The sequence below is a fragment of the Dromiciops gliroides genome, chromosome 1 (genome assembly GCF_019393635.1).
Source record: "Dromiciops gliroides isolate mDroGli1 chromosome 1, mDroGli1.pri, whole genome shotgun sequence".
Taxonomy (NCBI): domain Eukaryota; kingdom Metazoa; phylum Chordata; class Mammalia; order Microbiotheria; family Microbiotheriidae; genus Dromiciops; species Dromiciops gliroides.
This window is the reverse complement of record NC_057861.1, coordinates 277,920,718-277,944,641: the sequence shown is the minus strand read 5'-3', so window position 1 is coordinate 277,944,641 and position 23,924 is coordinate 277,920,718. Positions and strand designations below refer to the sequence as shown.

Below are 23,924 nucleotides of genomic sequence, written 5' to 3'. Positions count from 1 at the left end.
GTATTTTCTCCATAATATTGTTACCCATTTATCCTTCTCTCTCTCTGATTTCACCCTGTCCATCCTCAAGTGTTTTGCTTTGGACTAGTACTTTCACCAACCTGCCTTCCTTTTATCAATGACTGCCCTCCCCCACCTCAACATAAACATCCCCCTTTTTTGGGGGGGGTGAGGCAATTAGGGTTAAGTGACTTGCCCAGGGTCACACAGCTAGTAAGTGTTAAGTGTCTGAGGCCGGATTTGAACTTAGGTCCTCCTGAATCCAAAGCCAGTGCTCTATCCACTGCACCACCTAGCTGTCCCTCCCCCCTGCCCTTTAAAAATTTTTTACAAACACCCTTTTTGATTATCACCTTTCCTGTAGGGTAAGATAGCTTTCTATACCCAGTTGAAAGTGTCTGTTACTCCCTTTTTGGTCAGTTCTGATGAGAGTAAAGTTCATGTGCTTCTTTCTGTCCATGTGCTCCCTGATCTTCCACTCCACTGTAAAAACTTTTGTGTCTCTTTTTACCATCTTTCTCACTCTTATTTTTTAAGGTAATCATTCCATCATATTTAACTCACACCTAATGCCCTCTGTCTCTGTATACTTTTTTCTAACTGCTTAATAATGAGAAAGTTCTTTAGGAGTTACAAATATCTTCCCATGTAGGAATGTAAACAGTTTAACCTTATTTTAATTCCTTATGGTTTCTCTTTACCTTTTTAGGCTTCTCTTCAGTCTTGTATTTGAAAGTTAGATTTTCTATTTAGCTCTGGTCTTTTCATCAGAAGTACTTGAAAGTCCTCTATTTCATTTAATATCTATTTTCCCCCTGAAGGATTATACTCAGTTTTGCTTAGTAAGTGATTCTTGGTTATAATCCTAGCTCTTTTGCCCTCTGGAATTTCATATTTAAAGCCCTCTGCTCCTTTAATATGGAAGCTGCTAAATCTTTTGTGAGCCTGACTATAGCCATTATATTTGAATTGTTTCTTTCTGGCTGTTTATGGTATTTTCTACTTGACTTGATACCTCTGGAATTTGGCTAGAGCATTGTTTCACCTAGTCCTTTTGTGGGTTTTGCCACTCCAGAATTTGTTTTGAGGCATTAAAGTTGCTTGGAGGGCAATTTGGGAGAACTCAGAGAGACCCTGCCTTTTTTCTGTCATCTTGGCTCTGCCCCTGCCTATTCTGTTCCTTAAGGAATTATTTTTGTCAGCATTTTTTGTGCCTCTTTTACCAAACTATTGATTCTCTTTTCATAATTTTCTTGCACCACTCCCATCTTTTACCAATTTTTACTCTCTCTCTTATATGTTTTTTAAAATCCTTTTTGAGCTCTTCCCAGATTCTCTTTAAACCTCTGACCAATTCACAGGGGCAGCTAGTTGTTACAGTGAATAGAATACAGGGCTTACAGTTAGGAAAACTCATCTAAGTTCAAATCTGGTCTCAGACACATATTAGCTATGTGACTCTGGGCAAGTCACTTAGCCCTATTTGCCTCAGTTTCCTCATCTGTAAAATGAGCTGGAAAAGGAAATGGCAAACCATTCCATTATCTTTGCCAAGAAAACCCAATTCATACTTTTCTTAGAGGCTTTGCATGTAGCTATTTTGACTTTGTTGTCTTCTTCTGAATTTGTGTCTTGATCTTCCCAGTCACTATAGTAACTTTATGGTCAGGTTCTTTTTTTGTTGCTTGTTCATTTTCCCAGTCTATTTCTTTTCTTTTTTTCTTTTTGGTGAGGCAGTTGGGGTTAAGTGATTTGCCCAGGGTCACACAGTTAGTAAGTGTCAAGTGTCTGAGGCCGGATTTGAACTCAGGTCCTCCTGACTCCAGGGCCAGTGCTCTGTCCACTGTACCACCTAGCTGCCCCCCCCCCCCCAGTCTATTTCTTAATTTTTAACTTTATGTTACGGTTGGCCTCTGCTTCTGGGATGAAGGGGGCATTGTCCCAGGCTTTGAGCCTTTCTTGCTGCTGTTTTCAAAGGTAGTTTTGGGGGTCTTTAGGTTTTTGGTGTTTCCAATGTGGTATGATCTAAAGAGTGTAGTCACTGCTCTGCTGGCCTGTGCACTGGTCTTTACCCCGGAAGGGATCTTGTTTCCCTGTAGCCACCAGTGCTACTACTCTTCCTGGCTCTGGGTCTGTGACCAGGTCCCCTACTCTCCTGCATCTGCAATTGCCTAGTGCCCCTCTCTGTCTTGGAATTGAGAGCAGGGTCCATAATCCTGTAGGAGTAACCACAAGCATGCTTCTCTTCCTTGGAACCAAGACCAGAACTGGTTCTCCCCTGTGGCTGCAGATGCTGTCATTCCTTTTGGCCCTAGGACTGTGTCAACAAAGAGTTTCCTTTAGTATCCTTTCAACTAGTTGTTAGACCCCCCCCTCATTGCATCCCCATTGTCTGTGAGCTAAGACTTCCCCCAAGGCCTGCTGCTGCTACCTTGGCATGGCCAGTGCTGCTTGTTCTGTGCTGCTACTCCAGGCTCAACTACCACACTGCTAAGACAGACCTTTCTTACTCACCTCCTAGGTTGTCTTGAATTGAAAAATCGTTTCACCTGAACTTTTGTTGGTTCTGCCACTCCAGAATTCAATTTGAAGCATTATTTTAGATTTCTTTGGAAAAGGAATTTGGGAGAGGTCATCTGAGTGCTTCTCCACCATCTTGGCTCTCCCATAACAGCTCTTAATGACCAATGTTTCTACTTGATGTATTTTTAACATCTATACAATAAGGAGGAACTTTTCTGGAAATAGTTCTTATAGAGCCATCCTTCTTTCAGTTTTCTGTAAATGTGAAGATCTAGCTAGCTTCAGTAGTACAAAAATTGTCAAGTTCCTCCCTACTAGAGAAAAAAGTTTTTAAATTCATGATTTTGTATGTGTGTATATGGGGAATGAGAGAGGTGGTGGTTGGCAGAAAGAATTCCAGGGCCTATGCTCATTACCCATCATTTGCTTTTCTAACTATAATGTGAACCAATTTGAAATCATCACAGTAAAAAAAATTATGTTTTATCTATTTATTTATTTGTTTGTTTGTTTGCAGGGCAGTGAGGGTTAAGTGACTTGCCCAGAGTCACACAGCTAGTAAGTGTCAAGTGTCTGAGGTCAGATTTGAACTCAGGTCCTCCTGAATCCAGGGCCGGTGCTTTATCCACTGTGCTGCCTAGCTGCCCCTGAAGGAAAATATCTTGTGAGCTAATATGAGTTTCTAAACATTTGCAAGCTAAAGTCAGAAGCACCATGGTAAAGCAGAAAGAAGGCACGAATCACTTTGCTCTCTGGACCTCATTTTACTCACATCTAAAATGATGGAGTGTGATGTTTAAAATCTAAATGTGTGGTTGCCTTAAATTAGAAGCTTTAGCACCAGTCTTTGGGCATCAAGCATTTATTAAAGCATACTAGCTATTAGAAAAAAAAAAGAACACGTAGAGTTTAGAGGTGGTCCTTACACACTGCTTCAAGCTGATTGGTAGGTGTCATCAAAATCCATTGGTTCACTGGACTGGAAGGTGGTCTCAAGTTGAGTTCAAAGTCCTTAGCTTCTGAGAACGATACCTTCTTAAGGGCTAGCCAGGTATAGTTACAATCTAATTAATTAATTGGCAAAGTCAATCATTCTCACTTAATTCAATCAATTTAATCTCCAGGTGGGCCTTTGAGTATCTGCCAAATCCCATTATTTTCTCATAGGAGTTGAACTAAATATCTAAAAGCCTCTTCTCACTTTAATATTCTCTTATTTAAGCATTATTTTCCCTGTTATTTGAAAATATTAAATATTATGGATTGTACCATATTAAAATACTTTATTTTTGTGTAATAATGTGTGATTATGTTACGGTGTCCAGTATTACTCATATTATGGATTATTTTCAATTTTGAGTACTCTATAGTTTAAATGAAATGCTGTTTCAATATCATTACTTTTCCTATTTCCATTTTTCAAAATGAAGTAATTCAGAAGAACTGATAATGATTCTTAGAGAAATAACAATGATTTTCATATTAAAGTGAAAGCTCTATAAGTTAAACACTTGAAAACTGAGAAAGTTTACAAGTGAAGGAAACACTATAAAAATAAAAAAACAGCTTAAAATTTCACATATTATTCAAAATTGGCAAATAATGTACTAATGTATGTACCTTATTTGGGTTAGTTAAAATCTGGTCTCAAATGCTTACTAGCTTTGTGTCCCTGAACTTTAACCTAAGTTTGTCTCTGTTTCCTTAACTGTAAAAAGGGGGCTTTAAATAGCACTTACCTCTCAGGATTCTGAGCATCAAATGAGATAATATTTGTAAAAAGTGCTTAGCACAGCACCTAACTAGAGTAGGCACTATATAAATGCTTATTCCCTTCCCTTTTCTAATGAACAATATTAACTTTCCAATTACATGCCTTAGTCTGGAGCATAGGCATTTTCCATCCAGTTGTTTTTTTCCTGTATGGATTATTAGTCTGATCTCTTTGGAATTGTTGTGGAATTGTTGAGGAAATCCTGGAATGTTCTGGGCAATGATGAAATTAGCACAATATCTGCAAAAAGGAGCTTGTGAAGGGCCTCCACAATTGGGAATGCCTCTCGACAGTGGCAAATTCTTTTGCCTTATTTTATGACATAACTAACATTAATAACAGGAAGCTGTTAGTTATATTTGTGTTTCATCAAGAAACTTTACATAATCTTATATGCACGGTGGAAATTTAAAATCTGTTCTATTGTCAAATACTTTTTGTAATCAACAAACAAAAACAGCAGGACTTTATATTCTCTGCATGTTTCAGTTGAACTGTATTTAGCTGAAGAACTCAAAAATGGAGATGATTTTAGAATAGATTTCTGTGGATCTGCTATTTAACTATGTGGGTTCTCCCTTCCTTGATGTAGATTGCAACTTCTCTAGGCCTTTTCAATTCTATATGATTTTTGACTGTCCTTTTGTAAAGCCTTCTTTCTAGATGGATCTACCATTGTGAGAGGTCTTTTAACATTTTAGTATGTGACATAAAATATCTACAAGTAGCAAGACTTTAAAATATGAAAATTAAATACCTACAAACATTTCAGTGCTGATGTCGATAGCTTTGATCCATGTATAGAATCTGTCCTGATTCTGCGACTTGCTAGGTAATAGCCATGAATCATTTTTTCTGCCTCCAAACTGATCTCTACATGCAGATTCTTTGCAAACGCAATTAGCTAAAATTTAAAAATAGTTGAAAATATTGAAATTTAATAAATAGTATAAAATCCAAACTAGTCATTTCTACTAAATGTTTATTTACAGAATTTAAATTAATTCCTATAGGTGGTATGAAGTCACTGAGTTTTTTGTCTGCTGTTTAATTTCAATAAAATGAAAAATGGCAGTGTATGTAATAGAAAGAAAGTGCACTGGATTTGGAATCTGATTAATCCTTTTCTCATAATTCCTGCTTCTTACTGGTATGGTGCAATGGAAAAAGCCTTAGATTGAGAATCAGAGAACCTGAGTTCAAATTCCAGATATGCCACTTTATACCTATGTGACCTTGGGCAAGTTACTTAACTCCTCTGGGCCTAATTATGACTCAATCTCTGGCCTTTCTAACTTCACATCTAAATTACCATAACTACCTCCTACCTAAAATATCACTCTCTCAAGTTGTCTTGCATTGTTGCTACCAACCTGATTTTCCCAAAATAAGTTTATTATGTCATTGTCCTAATAAATAGCCCTTATAATAGGCACAACCCACCTAACTGTTCAATTAAGTGAGGATTATTAGTATTTATTACCTTCCAAATTCTATGCAAGCTGCTGTGAATACAAAAACCAACAATCCCAGATAACAAGTCTAAATTTGTTTTGGCTGGCTTTAGCCATCTTTCACAGACTTGTCCTATCTATTTATTCAATCTATTTCCCATGACTTGTCAATGTGCACTTTTCAATTTAGTCAGGTAGGTAGACTCACAATTCACACTTGACAAGCTCATTCCTGCATCCATGCCTTTGTTCAAATGGAACTATTCCCTATAACAACATTTTGCCAGAAGCCATATTTCACAGAACCCAGAAAAGGTCCACCTCTACCCTGGCCAGATTTCTTAATCCCAATGTGGAAATATTTTCCACTGAAATAACTTAATAGGGGCAGCTAGGTGGCTTAGTGGATAGAGCACCAGCCCTGGAGTCAGTAGTACCTGAGTTCAGGTCCGGCCTCAGACACTTAACACTTACTGGCTGTGTGACCTTGGGCAAGTCGCTTAACCCCAAATGCCTCACTAAAAAAAAAAAAAAAGAAAAAAAAAGAAATAATTTAATAGTGGGGATAGCTAGGTGGCACAGTGGATAAAGCACTGACCCTGAATTCAGGAAGACCTGAGTTCAAATCAGACCTCAGACACCAGACCCTTACTAGCTGTATGACCCTGGGCAAGTCACTTAACCCTCATTGCCCCACTCCCCTCCCCAAAAGAAATAACTTAATAGTGAAATCCTTCAATCCTTACAAAAATTAAAAATATCATTACCAGATTCACAACAATTCCCCTCTCAAAACTACCGTCTCTAAGTATACCAAACTTATTTTCATCATAGCAGAGTACAGAGCAGGATTTTTAGAAAACAGGGTTTGATAATTACTTGTTATACCAACTGAATAAAATTTCTGCAACACTAATAATTTTTTTCTTTTTTTAGTGAGGCAATTGGGGTTAAGTGACTTGCCCAGGGTCACACAGCTAGTAAGTGTTAAGTATCTGAGGCCGGATTTGAACTCAGGTACTCCTGACTCCAGGGCCGGTGCTCTATCCACTGCGACACCTAGCTGCCCCAACACTAATAATTTTTTTTTAAATTCTCATGTCTGTTTATAAATTTATTGATTATTTGTCAAGCAATTAGATTTGTCAAGCTTTCTAGATCTGTAAAAGTCTAGGCATTCTCTAGAATCAGAATGGAAAATCACATACAGATTGTGATTTTTGACATTTTGTTCTGCTTTTATCTTCATAAACATCATCAAACTTAAAGTAATTAGGTAATTTATAGTCTAAAAAAAATTAGGGGCAGCTAGGCAGCACAGTGGATAGAACTCTGGCCCTGGAGTCTAGAGGACCTGAGTTCAACTGTCACCTCAGACATTTACTAGCTGTGTAACCCTGGACAAGTCACTTGTCACTTAACTCCAATTACCTTAAAACATCCAGGGCCATTTCCAGTCAGCCTGATATATATCTTGCCATGGGACCCAGATGGCTCTGGAGGAGAGAGTGAGGTTGGTGACCTTACACACAACTCTCCCTCATTTAAATCTAATTCACTGCAAGTCATGACATCACTTCGATGTCATGGTCCTCTTCAAGAATGAAGGAAAAATGATAACAAGTTTTTTAAGTGAATGGATTTACAAAAACCCACCCCTTGAAATTATATGATACAGATATTATTACATTATATTAATTATGGATAATACATTAATATTCTCAAATTAAGAACAGAGATTGAGAAATAGGTTCTGTGTGAAGCACTAAAACTCAATGAAATCCATGCTAGAATAAATCTTTAAAGAAAGTGCAGTTTAAAATTTGAGGATCATTAGTGGGAGTCTTCTATATAGTCCATGTATTCACTTACCTTTTCATAATCTTGTTCTGTAAACTTTTTAGAAGCTTCATAAAACACCTTTTCAGGCTCAATGGCTTTTTTTAAACTGTGTTGTACAGAAGGAAGAACTGAGTGGCAAGGAGATGATTCATTACAATAAATCAATAGTCCAAATGCATCCGTAAGGTTAGAGGGAATCAAACTGAAATCCTATGTCATATAACAAGTAAAAAGGAAAATCCAAGATTTTCTCAATTTGTAAATCATATAATCAGAAACATATTGTATCATTACTTGATACTACTAAAATCTAATTCACATTTTCAGGTTTTAGCCTGGCCCTATGATTTCATAATTTTAAGGAATTAAAACTCATCCCATAAATGTGACATAGTGGTGGTTGTGAATAGGGTGAATATACAGGCTCATGAATTCTAGACCACAGGTTGGGAAACACTAGGTTAAAGCACTGTCTTCAGAAAGTCTCTAGTTATGTTACCAAGGAGGGATAATATATTAACAGAATATGACTCATTATCTTATCAAAAAATTGAGCACAGATATATTGAAAGACCAAATTTTGATTGGGGATAGGGGTAGGGAAGTAGGTACTGAGGAAGGAAGGAATGGTGGTTTATTGCCAAGAACAGCAGGTCAAGACTGGATGATACCTGAAGGGAGTCATTAGGTATCTGGGATGGGACTCTTAAAATGGAGGAGGAGGGCACTGAAGAACTTTGCTTTCTTCATGATTTTGCTTAAGGCTAACCTTAAAGGTAACTGATTTTCAGCAATTATTCAAACATTTGTTTTTCTGGTAAAAATGTTTTTATTTTCTGTTAGATTCTTTCCACTCTTTATTAATGTTGAGTATTATCTGGCAATAAGCAACATTTCACGGTGGACAGAGAATTGTTTTCAAATCAGTAATTAATTCCTTCATACACACACAAAAAAATCAGTAGTTCCTGGATCTAAGTCCTGCTTAGGACACATACATGCTGACTGTGTGACTCTGGACTAATCACTTAACCTCTTATCCCTTGGAAACTCTTGAAGACTTATATTGCAGAGAAAGTATTGATCTGCATTGATAAAAGCAGTGTTTTCACTGGGAGTCACCTAGACCAGTGAAATCATAGGTCTGGTCTCTATACCTCATCCATTACTTACCCTTCTTACCCTTCATTACAGTCCCTCTCACTACCTGTTCAAAATAACGATCTGGTTAAATAGATGTGCATTTGCACATTCGTGCACACACACAACTGGATACAGCTGAAATTGTTCTTAATCCCAAATTTACTGTTATTCATCTGTAATACTTTGAAATATAGAATAATTTTATATAGAAAGGGTTAAACATATATTATAAACTGTAACTAAATTCACTGCAAAGCACTATAAGAAAAAAAGGTTATACTCACCACTTGACCAATTAAAGTGCTGTTTCTATGTACATGTCTCTTTGAGGATGAGTCCACATCAATAAAAGACCAAAAACTGGACTGAACTGAGAAGGTAACTTGCTGATCAACACCATCTCCATACTTCTTTCCAGGAATATGCACTGTAATGCTTCTACTTTCTAAAACTGAGTCCAGACATATTAATAATTTGTTATTTAATAATAATACTTTAATTTTCTAAAGCCCTGATCCCATGACTCACTGTGGGTTCTTGGACTGTGTTTCTGTAATCCAAGTACCAGCGTTACCAAATTTGCAAAAGTCACCAGAGGGTTGACTACCAAGTGATAAACAATTCTTTTAGCCACAACTCATGAAGAGACCCTATTAAGGTGTAGGCAGGGACTGAGATCTGCATCAGTAGAAGGGATACACACACTAATAAAATCACACTGGGGTTTGCTTGATTATGCATATTTGTTACAAAGGTTTGGGGTTTTTTTGTTCCAGTTAGGAGGTTGGAGGTGTGTGTGCAAGGTTGCCCTTCCAAAAGGAAAAAAAAAACCCCTCTAAATTCTTATTTATATTTTTTGTTTTTCACATCACCTTCATTTCTGAATATAATGTCTTCCCTTTCCCTCCCCAAACAACCATCCCTTGTACCAAAAAAATAAATAAATAAATAAAGAGAAGAAAGGTAGGTCCCTACATAGCTTAGTAAAACTAGCATGTTGACTGAGTCTGACAGTGTCAGCAATGTTGCACATCCACAGTCCCAGACCTCTACAAAGAAAGGAAGGCAGTGCCTTTTCTCATCTCTTGTTTGAGGACAAATTTGATACCTATCATTGTAAGATCAATATTCTCCCAAATTATGGAACAGATATAATCTCTCAAATACTCAAATGGATGTCACTTTAATATAAAAGTCTCTTCTATTTCCTCGCCCATCCTGCTGTGACTCTTGTCCATGTTCCCACATAAGTCTGCCACAGAGGGTCTGATCAATGTGCTGCAGGTCTTCCTCACTTCTGACATTTTGAGGGTACTGGTGCTCACCCATCATCCCTTACCTTTGCCACATGACAAGTCCATCTTTTCTTCCTATCCTACAATTCCTTGGTGATATCTTTGAAGCCTATCCTTTGAAGTTCCTTAGTGGTTATTACAGCCTGTTCATACCACCATGTACTTTTTCTTTTCTTTTCTTTTCTTTTTTGTGAGGCAGTTGGGGTTAAGTGATTTGCCCAAGGATCACAAAGCTAAGTAAGTATTAAGTGTCTAATGCCGAATTTGAACTCGGGTCCTCCTGAATCCAGGGCCAATGCTCTATCCACTGCGCCACCTAGCTGCCCCCACCATGTACCTTTTTATTGCCTGCTGTGTGACTTTCATTTTTAATTCTTTAGAAATTGTTGTATTCTGTTTTACTGCCAAATGATAATAGTGTAGAATATTGATACTAAAAAGATGGCCTTTGCTTTTGTGGGAATCAGTATCATTAAAGAAGTTTGCAATTTGTTGAAGGCAATTAAGTATGCTTTCCTCCTCTTGTTCAACTCTTAACCTAACCTATCTACCTATACTGTCAGATGTGTATGTGTGTCCATGTGTGTGCGTGTGTTTATGTATATGTATATACATATATTTAAGTACAAATTCAATAGGATCTAGATCTAGATCTAGATCTATTGTCCAAGTAAATGCATCTTATAATCTGGGCAAGGGACATTCTTCATCCACTTGGACTTTCCTGTGTGTATGGTCATTCCAAACTCTTTTGGAATCTTACAGGAGGTGCAATAACATTCTAGGGATTGATGCAATTAGTATGATGTCATCTGCAAACAGAAGGATCTGGACTGGAGGATCTTACCATTCACAATAAATCCCTCTTTAATATAGATGATGCTAGGGGGCGGCTAGGTGGCACAGTGGATAAAGCACCCGCCCTGGATTCAGGAGTTCCTGAGTTCAAATCCAGCCTCAGACACTTGACACTTACTGGCTGTGTGACCCTGGGCAAGTCACTTAACCCCCATTGCCCCGCAAAAAAAAATATATATATATATATATATATATAGATGATGCTAGGTCTCCTCCACCATAGCAGTGAATACCTTTGGTGAGCATGCATTTCCCTATCTTGTGCTTTATGTTTATGATCAGAGGGTCTATTGGATAGGATTGTTTTTAGTTTTTTATCTTGTATGGAATATTGAATGACTTTCATGTGCTTTAATGTATACCTTGAGGAAAAAGCCCATTGTATTTGTTATAGAAAAGGGCTCCTTTTGGGGGGTTAGTGGAAATTGTAGGTGGGGAGATTGGAGTTAGTGATAACAAAACAGAAAAAGATCATCAATTAAACATTGACAAAAATTTCAGAAATTCAGAAGGGGACATAGATAAGGATGATTGTATGAGAACCACCATGATAAAATTCATATATACTTTTAAAAAAGCAAGCTGTAGGTAAGAGATTTATATTGTCATATATAATCATGTTTTCTGTTCTTTACATAAAAATATTTATTAATGTCATCAAGTTCAAAATAATAAAAAAGATTTTTAAAAGCTAAGGAAAAAAGAAAGTATAAAACAGAGCTTTGCTCTACTGAATTAAATTCTTTGTCACAATCAATACACAGTACTTATATTCTCTATATCTTTCAGGCAATAGTGAAATGGTAAAGACGTGAATATTGTTTACAAAAGCCTACCAAGCTCGGCTAAGGCTAAACTCCTTAAGAAGAATTCTGCATTATGCCCAAAGGGCTATAAAGCTGTGCATACCCTTTGACCCAGCAATACCACTTTTGGGTCTTTTGCCCAAAGAAATCATGGAAAGGGGAAAGGGACCCACATGTACAAAAATATTTATAGCTGCTCTTTATGTGGTGGCAAGGAATTGGAAGTTGGGGGGATGCCCATCAATTGGGGAATGGCTGGACAAGTTGTGGTATATGAATACAATGGAATACTATTGTGCTGTAAGAAACGATGAGCAGGAGTTCAGAGAAACCTGGAGGGTCTTGTGTGGGCTGATGATGAGTGAGATGAGCAGAACCAGAAGAACACTGTACACAGTATCATCAACATTGAGTGTTGATCTACTGTGATGGACTATATTTTTCTCACCAATGCAATGGTACAGAAGAGTTCCAGGGAACTCATGATAGAAGAGGATCTCTAAATCCAGGGGGAAAAAAAAAAAAAGAACTGTGGAGTATAGATGCTGAATGAATCATAGTATTTCTTTTGTTTTGGGTGCTGTTGTTTTTTCTATTTTGAGGTTTTTCCTCATTGCTCTGATTTTTCTCTTATAACATGACTAATGCAGAAATATGATTAATGTTATTATGTATATATATATATATATATATATATATATATAAAACACCTATATCAGATTACCTGCTGTCCAGGGGAGGGGGGAGGGAGGGGAGGGAAGGAAAAAAATCTGAAATTGGAAAGCTTGTATAAACAAAAGTTGAGAACTATCTTTACATGTAACAGGAAAAAAATACTTTATTAATTAAAAAAAAAGGAAAAAAAAAAGGATTCTGCAGTCAGTGTCTCTACTTCCTTTCTCTCATTTTCTTCTTAATTCCCTATAGGTTGGTTTCTGAAAGCATCATTCAGCTGAAAACCGCTCTCTGCAAAATTACCAATATTTTCTTAATTACTGAATCTAATAGCCTTTTCTCATTCCTTATTCATCTTGACATCTCTGCAGCCTTTGCCATTATCAATCACCTTCTTCTCCTTGATTCCCTCTTCTCTCTCTGTTTTTACGATATTCTCTCTCATAGTTCACTTGGTCGAGTATCTTTCACTAACTAAGCTCATTAATCACAAATGTCTCCCAAGTCTCTGGCTGAACTCATTATCTTTCTCCACAACCCTGCCCTCTTACAAACTTCCCCAATTATTGTTGAGGGTGCCACTATCCTCCCAATCACTTAGGCTGACAACATAGTAAGCCTTTGATTCCTCAATCTTCTTTACCCCTTCCACATACAATCAATTGACAAGTCCTGTTGACTTAACCTTCATAATATCCCTCTTAAATATTTCCTTCCCTCTTTGGACACTGCTATGGCTCTGGTGCAGGTCCTCGTTATCTTACACCCAGACTATTGCAGTAGTCTGCTGTCTAGTCTCCCTGCCTCTTCTTCCTATTAAGCTTCTTCTCATTCCAGTCTGACATTCATTCAGCTATCAAATTGATCTTCCTTGAACAGGCAGTTTTCAGACAAAAAATCAAAGCTATCTATAGTCATATGAAAAAATGTTCTAAATCACTATTGATTAGAAATATGCAAATTAAAACAACTCTAAGATACCACCTCACACCTATCAGATTGACTAATATGACAAAAAAAGGAAAATGATGGATGTTGGAGGGGATGTGGGAAAACTGGGGCACTAATATATTATTGGTGGAGTTGTGAACTAATCTAACGATTCTGAAGAGTAATTTGGAACTATGGCCAAAGGGCTATGAAACTGTGCATACCTTTTAATCCAGCAATACCACTGCTAGGTCAATCTCCCAAAGACATAAAAAAAAAATTGTACAAAAATACTTATATCAGTTTTTTTTTTTTTTGTGGTTGCTAAGAATTGGAAAACAAAGGGATGCCCATAAATTGAGAAATGGATAAACAAGCTGTGGTATATGATTGTAAGGGCTATTATTGTGCTATAAGAAATGACAAGCAGGATGATTTCAGAAAAATCTGGAAAAATTCACATGTACCAAAGTAAAGTGAATTGAACAAAACCAGAACAATATACACAGTAACAGCAATACTGTTCAATGAAGAATTGTGAATGACTTAGCTATTCTCAACAATACAATGATCCAAGACAATCCCAAAGGATTAATGATGAAGCATACTACACACCTCCTTTAAAAAAACTAATATGGAAATGTTTTACATGATTGTACATGTATAACTTTTATCTGATTGCTTATGGCCTCAGGGAGGGGGGAGGAGAAGGAAGGAAGGAGAGATAGAATTTGGAACTCAAAACTTAAAAAAAACCCACAAATGTTTAAAAATTTGTTTTAACATGTAATTGGGGGGAAATAAAAATTTTTTTAAAAAACTGATCTTTCTGGGGGCAGCTAGGTGGCGCAGTGGATAGAGCACCGGCCCTGGAGTCAGGAGGACCTGAGTTCAAATGCGGCCTCAGACATTTGACACTTACTAGCTGTGTGACCCTGGGCAAGTCACTTAACCCCAATTGCCTCACCAAAAAACCAAAAACAAAACAAAACAAAACAAAACCCAAAAAAACCCCTGATCTTTCTAAAGCAAAGGTCTGATCATGTCACTTCTTCCCCCTTAATTCAATAAATATAAGTGGCTCCCCTATTAAGCTATTACTTTCCCTCTGAGATTTTTTTCCATGCTTTTGATATTGACCCCTCCTTCAAATACCTTTTATATAAATTCTTCAGCAAGTTCATAATTGTGTTGCTGTTCACACAGATCTCTCTCTCTCTCTCTCTCCTCTCTCTCTCTCTCACACACACACACACACACACACACACACACACACACACAAACACACACACTCAGTCCAATCTGTCTACCTTTCCTATCTTTGTTCTTTTTAATGACATTTCTACCTCCCCTATAAGCACTTCTAGGACTGTGGCATTGCCTCCATTATCCTTAATGGAGAAAACAGTTTGTCATAAAAAGTTTTACAGATCTTTTCCATTTTTTATTCTAATTGTTGCCTTCCATTTATCTTTGTTTCTGAATACCCTTGAGATCACTTTGCTTATTTGAATGGCTTGCTGAGCTTTTAAAAATCTATCAATTGTCTGGGAAATGTTTCCTCTCCTGTCATCATGGGAATCTGTGCGAAATTGTACTTATCTGTGTATAGGGGAAGAGGAAGGAGAATAATCCTGCTACTTGAATTATCCTTATTATCTACATGCTATTATTTTCCATGGAAATAAATTGAACAGGCCTTAGACTTTCCCAATTAAAGTATGTCTATACAGGCAAAGTGTGAGGAGGAAATTAGGCCTTTCCATTAAAACCTAAAATAGCTCTTTCTAGAAGTTATAATAATAAAAACTAAAATTTCTTTGTTTGTTTTAGAAGTTTAAACAACTTTTATAGCTGGCCCTACTACTGATGGTTCCTGAGATAATTTTCTATATCTTATTTTATAAATATCCAGAGAATCATGGAGATAATTTAGTATATTTACAATCAATTTGATCAATTAAATACATCTCCATTAATCTTAAGAGATCAATTTTGAACTGTACAATATTTTTCATTTTCAGTACAATGTACTATTTAACACTGACTTATCTGTTAGCACTTTTGAGTACTCAGGGTTTGCACAGTATATTAGGAAATTACCTTTTGGGGGTCCTACTTGCATAAGAATACGATTTCATAACTTTGATTCATAAAATTAAAAATTATGGTGGTTCTAACTTTAAATCCCATGTCACAACTGAATTTGAATGTGTAAATTGACCAAGAAACAACTACTTAAAAAAAATATTGACTTACCAGATTGAAGCAGTTCAAGTTTATCTTTTTTATGTGATGATAAGTCTCCTATGTAGCAGATGCCATCTTTGGCTAGTAAGGCACTGCAAGCTTGAATGCTAGCAACTCCAGTTCCATATTTATCTCTGGATAGAGTGGGGAAAATTTCACTAGACATTGGATGACGTATACCACGAGGCACAAGACATACACAGAAGTTCAAAAGCCTGGGGGAAAATTTTTTCATTTAAGTTATTTTTGGCAGTTATATTCATTTTGTGAACACAAAGTTTTAGAAGACATTGTTCCTGTACTTTTGTCATATCCTATATGAATACAAAAGTTTTCAAATCAAAAATATCTTTGGATTATGTTTGACTTGATTGACAGAGGGATAAAAAGATGTAATTTTTCCTTTAGCTGATGTCACAGCACTGGGGAGAAAGAACATCAGTTAAAGCAGCTCTAGATTTGAAGACAGAAGGCCTAAGTATGAATCTGAGCTCTGTTACTTACATTCTGAATGACCTTGAGCAAATCCCTTCACTTTTTTGGGCCTTCAGTTTCCTCATCTTTGAAATGAGGGAGTTGCAACAGAAAACCTCTAAGATCCCTTTCTGCTGTAATCACACACTTATATTTTAATCTGTTTTTATTATTATCTGTATACTTATCTTACCACCCCTATTAGATTGGAAGTTTGATGCAAGTCTATTAAAATCAGAATCCTTTTTTTCTAGCAGAGAGAAAACATGCAAATAGAGACAGCTAGAGTGATTGATGAATATCTGAGTGCAGACCCTGATTCCCAAGGAATTCTACCACTCCCTAACTTATCTGATCTTGAGAATGGTGCATTTGTGAAAAGCTCCAGCATCCTTTGTCTACCTCAGTATAAAACTATACATACTAGAATTGGTAGGCCATTCCATGGTCATGCTATTATTGTCTAGAGACAACATTCTGGAAGCAATTAAACATACAGCCTAATTTCCTGAGGTTAAACAAAGATAGGGACTCAGGTGGTGGCAGTTAGGTATACATCACAGTCTCTTCCTATATTCCTATGGTTTACATATTATTCAATAAGTCTAGTTTAATTTTTTCTTGCTTTATCTGTAGTGAAAATGTATAACAGTTAAGCTATCCAAAAACTTTCCTTTCTTCTAGCTAAATACTTCCAATTTTCCTTATTTTTCTTTATTTTCCATCCCTATTGCCATCTCTGTGTCTTTCCTCTGAACCTCTTCAAATTCCTTTAAGTTGTGAAATTCATCTATTATTTCCATTCTAATTTCCAATTCACTGTTCATTTCTTAAGTAAAGACTATTTTAAAAATTGGAGGCAAGGGCAGCTAGATGGCGCAGTGGATGGAGCACCGGCCCTGGAGTCAGGAGTACCTGAGTTCAAATCTGACCTCAGACACTTAACACTTACTAGCTGTGTGACCCTGGGCAAGTCACTTAACCCCAATTCCCTCACTAAAAAAAAAAAAAATGGAGGCAAGAGAAAAGGTTGAGGGGGAAAGAGAGCCTAGAAAATATGTATTTGATTGGGAGTAGGAAAATAAGTTGAGAGAAAATGTATGCAAGAATGAAGTGATGAAATTATTAAACATTTAAAGACCATTTCTTATATCTCAGCTTCATTAAAAAAAAACACCTTTCTCTAATCTCGCTAACAAAAAAGATTTTTAATGCTTTTAATATTCAAATAATTTAAAGTTATTCTATATAAATGCTTAATAAAAAATTTACATATATTTTGAGTAGCTTAGATTGTAATTTTAAAAACATTTTGCATCTTTACCTGTCTATAAGTAGTATATCACTTGTTACAATTAAAATGTCTAGGTAATCTTCAACTTCTTTGTTTCTATCATTCGTCTGTACTAGACTCATCAGCAAACAAAGTTTTAACACGTTGTAAGTCCCTGGAGGAATGATCTGTGATGCAAAAATGTTGGCTAGTATAGCTGTAAATTTCCAGCATGAGCTTGAAGTCAAGGACAGGAGATACCTGAAGTTGTCACTAATACCAGAAGGAACTGAAAGTAAATATTAACATAACTATTAAAAATGGTTTAAAACAATAAAAATGTATTATGAGCATTCTATTCCATCTATTTAAAATTGGCACCAATTTTAAAATGTCATGAAAATATCCTATTAATTCATCTTATCAATACTACACAAAATTAGCTGATATGAAAAGTTCTAATAAATCCTTTGGTACAAGAAAAGATTCATTGCTGTGGCTATAGCACCCTGGTTTTATTTCCTGTGGAAAAAATGCAACTTAGGTCAGGACAAGAAACTGTATTAGCTAATGGTGTTGTATAATATATCTGAAATGTTTAAAAGCACCTGCCACTCAAGTACCATTCCAAAACGAAACTATAGTGGTAGTGATGACTATGGATTCTTACAAGCTATACTAGGATAATCTGGGTTTTGCCAGGTCTTACCCAGCTGGAAGTGCTTTGAATACAGGCTTTGACAATGGAGGGGAATGACTGTTGTTAGAGGACCAGTCTTACAAAGTTTGGGGAAGATCATCACCAGAGGGTTGGCCACTAGTTGAAGAATGGTTTTTTACCTATAGCAGCTCTTAAACTGCTATTAAGGCATAAATAAAGGTGTTACAATCTGTATCAGTGGAAGAAGGTGAAATCATGTATCCTTGAACTACGGAAAAGAAATGAGGGGAGGATAATATAATTTTCTCAACTTAAAGAATATAACTCTACACAGAGCTTTACTCTAATGTTCTGAATACAGTGCTAATAACAGACTTACTCTGCTGTTTGAGAACCAACCCAGCTAAGTGTAAAGAGTGATTCATCACCATAAGTTGGCCACTAGGTGATAAATGCTTTGGCAATCCATTAAACCAAGAAAAATAGCACTCAGTCCTGTGTGGCCCCTTTCAATTCAATAGTGTGACAATAATGTAGTGGCAGAAAAGGAAGAGAGGATGTGAAGGATCATATTTTTTTCAGACAGCCTATAAATATTAACTTACCTTTTGGTACTCTGCAAAATCTTTATCAAATGACCGGTGACTTGACATACAATCTGAAAAACTCAACAATATCAATAGTCTTACAAAAGTCAAAACCAGAAGGCAAAAAAGGAATACAAAATAGAAAAATGGCCCACAGCTTCTCCTTGGAAAGGCAAACAAAGCAGTTGGGATTGCCTTTATGAAATAGCATTTTATGAGACACTTGGTCATCTTGTCTTGTGGTACTCACAATAATCCTGGGCAAAAAGAGCAACATGATGATGTCTGTAGTTGATGCAAAAATATCACTGCAAAGGATAGAAGACTGTTGTAAAGTCCTCCAAATCAAGTGTCCTGATGTGATAAACTAATTCCAAGGATTGCAGATCAGTATCTCCTACTCATTACTCAACTTTTAACAGCAAATGCTATTCAAATAGATAGCTAGGGACTGTCACCACTAGGCCACTAAAAGATGGAAACAAAATACAAGACACAATTCATACATATTCTAGTGGAGTTTTATGAAAGAATATGGTACTGTTGACATTGTGTGTTGATCAACTGTGATAGACTTGACTCTTCTCAGCAGTTCAGTGGTCTAAAGATTAGTTCCAAAGAACTCATGATGGAAAATGCTCTCCAAATCCAGAAAAAAAAAGAACTATGGAATCTAGATGCAGATTGAACCATACTATTTCTATTTTTTCATCTTTTTTTGAGATTTTTCCTTTTGTTCTGATTCTTCTTTCACAGTATGACTAATGCAGAAATATGTTTAATGTGATTGTACATATATAACCTATACCAGATTGCTTACCGTCTTGGGGAGGCGGGGAGGGAGGGGAGGGAGAAAATTTTGAAACTAGAAATCTTATAAAAACAAATGCTGAAAACTATCTCTACATGTAACTGGAAAATAATAAAATACTTTTATGAAAAAAAAGAATAAATCAGAAACACACACACAAAAAGAATACGGTACTGTTGGATGAATCTCAGATAGTTAAGTACAGAGAATGTGAAAGCTGCCAATACTTCTTGGTTCCTTCCAGATGAGGGTTATGTTTTTCAGGCCATTAGTGGCATATTGATAACAAGGTAGCAACATAAATGTTAGAGTCTCAGGACAAATCATTCTTATTTATGTAACAGTGAACTAGCACATGTGCAGAAAAATTGACAAAACTTTTTTCTGTTTTCTCTTTGTAATTTTTTATTATTTGTGTTTCCCTTACAAGTCAGTTGGTATTATTTGCAGACTTTTTAGCATTTATTGGTGCATTGAATATTTAAGCATTGCTATTTGCTATCTTACACCAAATTGTCTACAAATATTGATATTGAAACTAATATGAGAAGCATAGAATTTATATCACTAGATTACTGGTTCCTAGTTGAGAAATGTTATTTTCTTTAGGTCTGTTTAAATAGACCTAGATGGCTTGTCTTATTGTGAGGTCCTTATGTACTACAAGTTCATAGAGTAAGGTTTGTCTGTGTACCTAGGTATCCAAACTAATTAAATCTACAGTCCTTAATTCCTTTCTGGAGATCACTGCCCACCTTTGGGGCTTATTTGATCTTGTTTGTTATTTTCTCTAACTCTACTTGTCCTATTATTGGGTGAGTTCAGAATTCCGAATGGAATTCAGTTGTCAGGGATCCATTGAGGGAAACTGCAGATTCTCTTTGGAATAAGGACCCAGAGAAAATCTGCCCATATCTCTAAGGTGATTGCCTATAGTAAAAAGTTGCCTAGAGGAATCTTGCTATTTCCTGTGTAGAAAGGTACACTTAGAAAAACATGTCCAGTCTCCCATTGGATAGCTTTATATGCTGAGGGAATCATGGAAGTGTTTTCATTTAGGGAAGCTGGTTTCTCATCTGAGGGTGAGGGGTTGATTTCCAGTCAATCCCAAGTCTCTAATATCTGAGAGAAGAATCCTACATGCTCTAGGACTGCTTGCAGGGAACTTACTTTCCTGAAACTAGAAGCTAGATTTTATTTGGTTTGGAGTTACTCAATAATAACCTACTCTGTGATTGAGCTTCAGCCATTCTCTTTAGCTGCTTTCTCCTATTGGATCTTTGTCCTTAGTTTGATTCCTTTGAGGATAATATCAGTGAGGGAGATTATTTTGGAGGCATGGACCTTTGTGAGTTTAGTAAAATCAGGAAAATGAGTCATTAGGGCATCTTCTTATCAAGGAGTCTAGGAGTGAGTTCGTGTTGGTTTCACAGCCAGTCCAGCATTGATTTCCCAAGGAACAAAGAATGACTTTTGAGATCTACCTGAGAGAAGGTCTCATCTGGTACTCACACTGTACCTTGGTGGGATCAGTACTATAGAGAAACACGGTGCTAAGTCTGAGCTTGCTTGCTCCAGAGACTGAGGTGGCAAAGGGGGAAAAGTGCCCTAGAAGTGTTGGGGGAAATGTTTTGGTTTTTTTCCTACTGTATATTTGAAGTCAATATCACTTTACAAAAGCTAATTAATGTCAAGTGGTTAAAAGGAACTAGGGTGATACTCACTGGTGGCTAACAGTGGGGGGAACACAATGGAGACAGGGTTTGACCTAATAGCAATTAGAGAAGAGATACTGAATTTTTTAAGGTATCCTAGAATCCTAAAATAGCCAGCTTGGCTCTGGGATAGTGAAGCCAGAGATTACTTGCTACATTTATATAGAAAAAATGTTCTGCTTCTGACATCATTAACAATAAAAGTTTTCCTTTGTGATAAGTCATTTGAGATTTGAGAGGTGGGGCAGCTAGATGGAGCAGTGGATAAAGCACAGGCCCTGGATTCAGGAGGATCTGAGTTCAAACATGGCCTCAGACACTTGACACGGGCTGCATAACCCTGGGCAAGTCACTTAACCCTCATTGCCCTGCAAAAAAAAACCAAAACAAAACCCAAAAGATTTAAGAGGGATAATTGGCTAGGGCACTCTTGGATGAACTCATAAACAGTCTTTCAAAAGTCAAGATAGATCATTTGGACGCCTCATTTTTTGGCATATAATCAATACTCTCAGAAGCCTCAGCTACATATCTGTGAAGGTGGTAGTGGTAAGGGGGAGAAACCATAACAGGCAATTTTTCATAATTAACCTAAGGATGACATACATTTAGTAACCTAGGGAGACAGTTTTTATCTCTGGTTAGTAGCCTGCCCAATTCAGATATAATATTTATTCTGAGAATGATTTTGGAAGAAGCTAACATTATCTCAGAGTGGGAAAGCAGGTTAGAGAAGTACAGTCAGATTTCAAAAAGGAAAAAAGCAAACCTGTTAAACTTTTTTTTTGTTGTTGGGAGGTTTTGGGTTTTTTTTTTTTTTGGGCAGGGCAATGGGGGTTAAGTGACTTGCCCAGGGTCACACAGCTAGTAAGTGTCAAATGTCTGAGGCCGGATTTGAACTCAGGTCCTCCTGAATCCAGGGCCGGTGCTCTATCCACTGCACCATCTAGCTGCCCCCCCCCCTTAAACTTTTGACATGTGGATTATAAGGTTATAATAGTCTATGCTTCATATTTTCCTTATTTAAAATTTTTTCATTAAAAAAAGTTTAAATAAGTTTTTATTCGTCTTTTGCTTTAAATCACCATAATTTCCCCAACATCTCTTTCCCTCCCCTCTCAGAGAGCCATCTCATCTATCTTTTTTTTTTTTTGGTGGGGCAGTGAGGGTAAGTGACTTGCCCAAGGTTATACAGCTAGTAAGTGTCAAGTGTCTGAGACCTGATTTGAACTCAGGTTCTCCTGAGTCCAGGACTAGTGCTTTATCCACTGTGCCACCTAGCTGCCTGCCCCCTGAGCCATCTCATCTAACATAATATTTTTAAAGACAAAAATACAAATCGGTAACCAACTGATACATATGGAAAGGTGAATTATATACAATACTCCAAATAACTCTGAGGTTTGCTTGACACTCATTTTTATACTGTCTGAGTTCAGTTAGAGGGCATTTTGGTCTTGTTAATCCAAGGTTTCATAAGATTCTTTTGGATAATAAGGCAGCTCTATCAAATCCAGGTAGTTTACATATTCATTAACCATCTCATTTGTATCTAGATATTAAATTTTGTGTAATGGGTGCTTGGCATATATTAAGTGGCTTAATAAGTGCTAGTTGATCGATGCTGGTTGATTCCTCTTTGCCTTGTGCCATGCTATTTCACTCAGCTACCTTTGTTTGGAAATGAGATTCTTGTCAAGGTCTAATGTAGAAAAGAAGCTACTCTCAGTTGTGGTCTGCAAGAGGTTTTAAACAGACATCTAATTAACAGCAAGACTTTATTTAAACTAATTAATACCCGTTTTCCCTGCTGGATTTCAGAATTTCATCTTGTTGCTTCTCTAACCTAATATCCTTTGTTCAGGTGATATGAAGCAAGATACTTATTTTACTTCTGATTTGGTGCTACAGAATGACAAGTACCCCTACAAGTTCCAGTGCTTCTACCCAAAGGTAGAGAATTCCATTAGAATGTTAGCTCTAGGAGAATGTAGACTTTCTTGAGGCCAGAGAGACTGTTTTTTTGTTTTATTTTTTTTAATTAAGAACTTGACAAATATCAACAAACATGCATATTTTACTATACAAAGAACAGAAAAAGTATTATATAAGAAATTGTGAACTTCTCATTTATAGTTTGTGTTAAAAGAAAATTAATATTAAATTGAAAACCCATCCTAACTGTCCTGTTTGTCTTTTGTCTCCCTTCTCAACTTCCTGCTGTTTTGTATATTTTAAAATGTTCCATTGATGTTCTTTCTTTTCTGCATCACTGAAACCCACCAAGTTCTCCCCCAACCATCCCTCTCCTGTAAGTCCTTCTTTGTAACAAATATAATCAAACAAAACAAATTCACATATTAGCTGTTTGACATAGTATTTCTCATTCTACACTTCCATCACTTGTCAAAAGGCAAGAATTGTTTTTTATTTTGTTTTTGTATCTCCAGTGCCTTGCATTTAGTAGGTGCTTAATAAATGCTGGTTGAATTGGATTGATTTAGAAAAGTTCCTGTTAAAGAGCAATGAAGTTTTCAGTTTTCTAAGATTGACTACACAGTTTCCTGAAAAGATAAACTCTCCTCTTCTCTCCTTGACTTTTTCTAACCTTTTTAGTAAAATAAAGAAAAAAAAAGTATAATAACAACATATTTTAAAATTCTGTTGGGGCAGCTAGGTGGTGCAGTGGATAAAGCACCGGCCCTGGAATCAGGAGTACCTGAGTTCAAATCTGGCCTCAAACACTTACTAGCTGTGTGACCCTGGGCAAGTCACTTAACCCCAATTGCCTCACTAAATTAAAAAACAAAAACCAAAAAAAGTTAAAAAAAAAAATTCTGTTGGCAAGGTTTA

General features: G+C 36.6%; 1 protein-coding gene across 1 annotated transcript in view; it reads right to left on the bottom strand.

The window, feature by feature from the left end:
* Positions 1-23,924, bottom strand: part of MCMDC2 (minichromosome maintenance domain containing 2) — a 32,561-nt gene that overhangs the window by 4,893 nt on the left and 3,744 nt on the right. Inside the window, 5 exon segments of the mRNA XM_043979279.1 lie at positions 5,059-5,201; positions 7,624-7,803; positions 9,021-9,187; positions 15,560-15,765; positions 17,349-17,586. Of these exon segments, the coding sequence (XP_043835214.1) occupies positions 5,059-5,201; positions 7,624-7,803; positions 9,021-9,187; positions 15,560-15,765; positions 17,349-17,586 (934 nt within the window).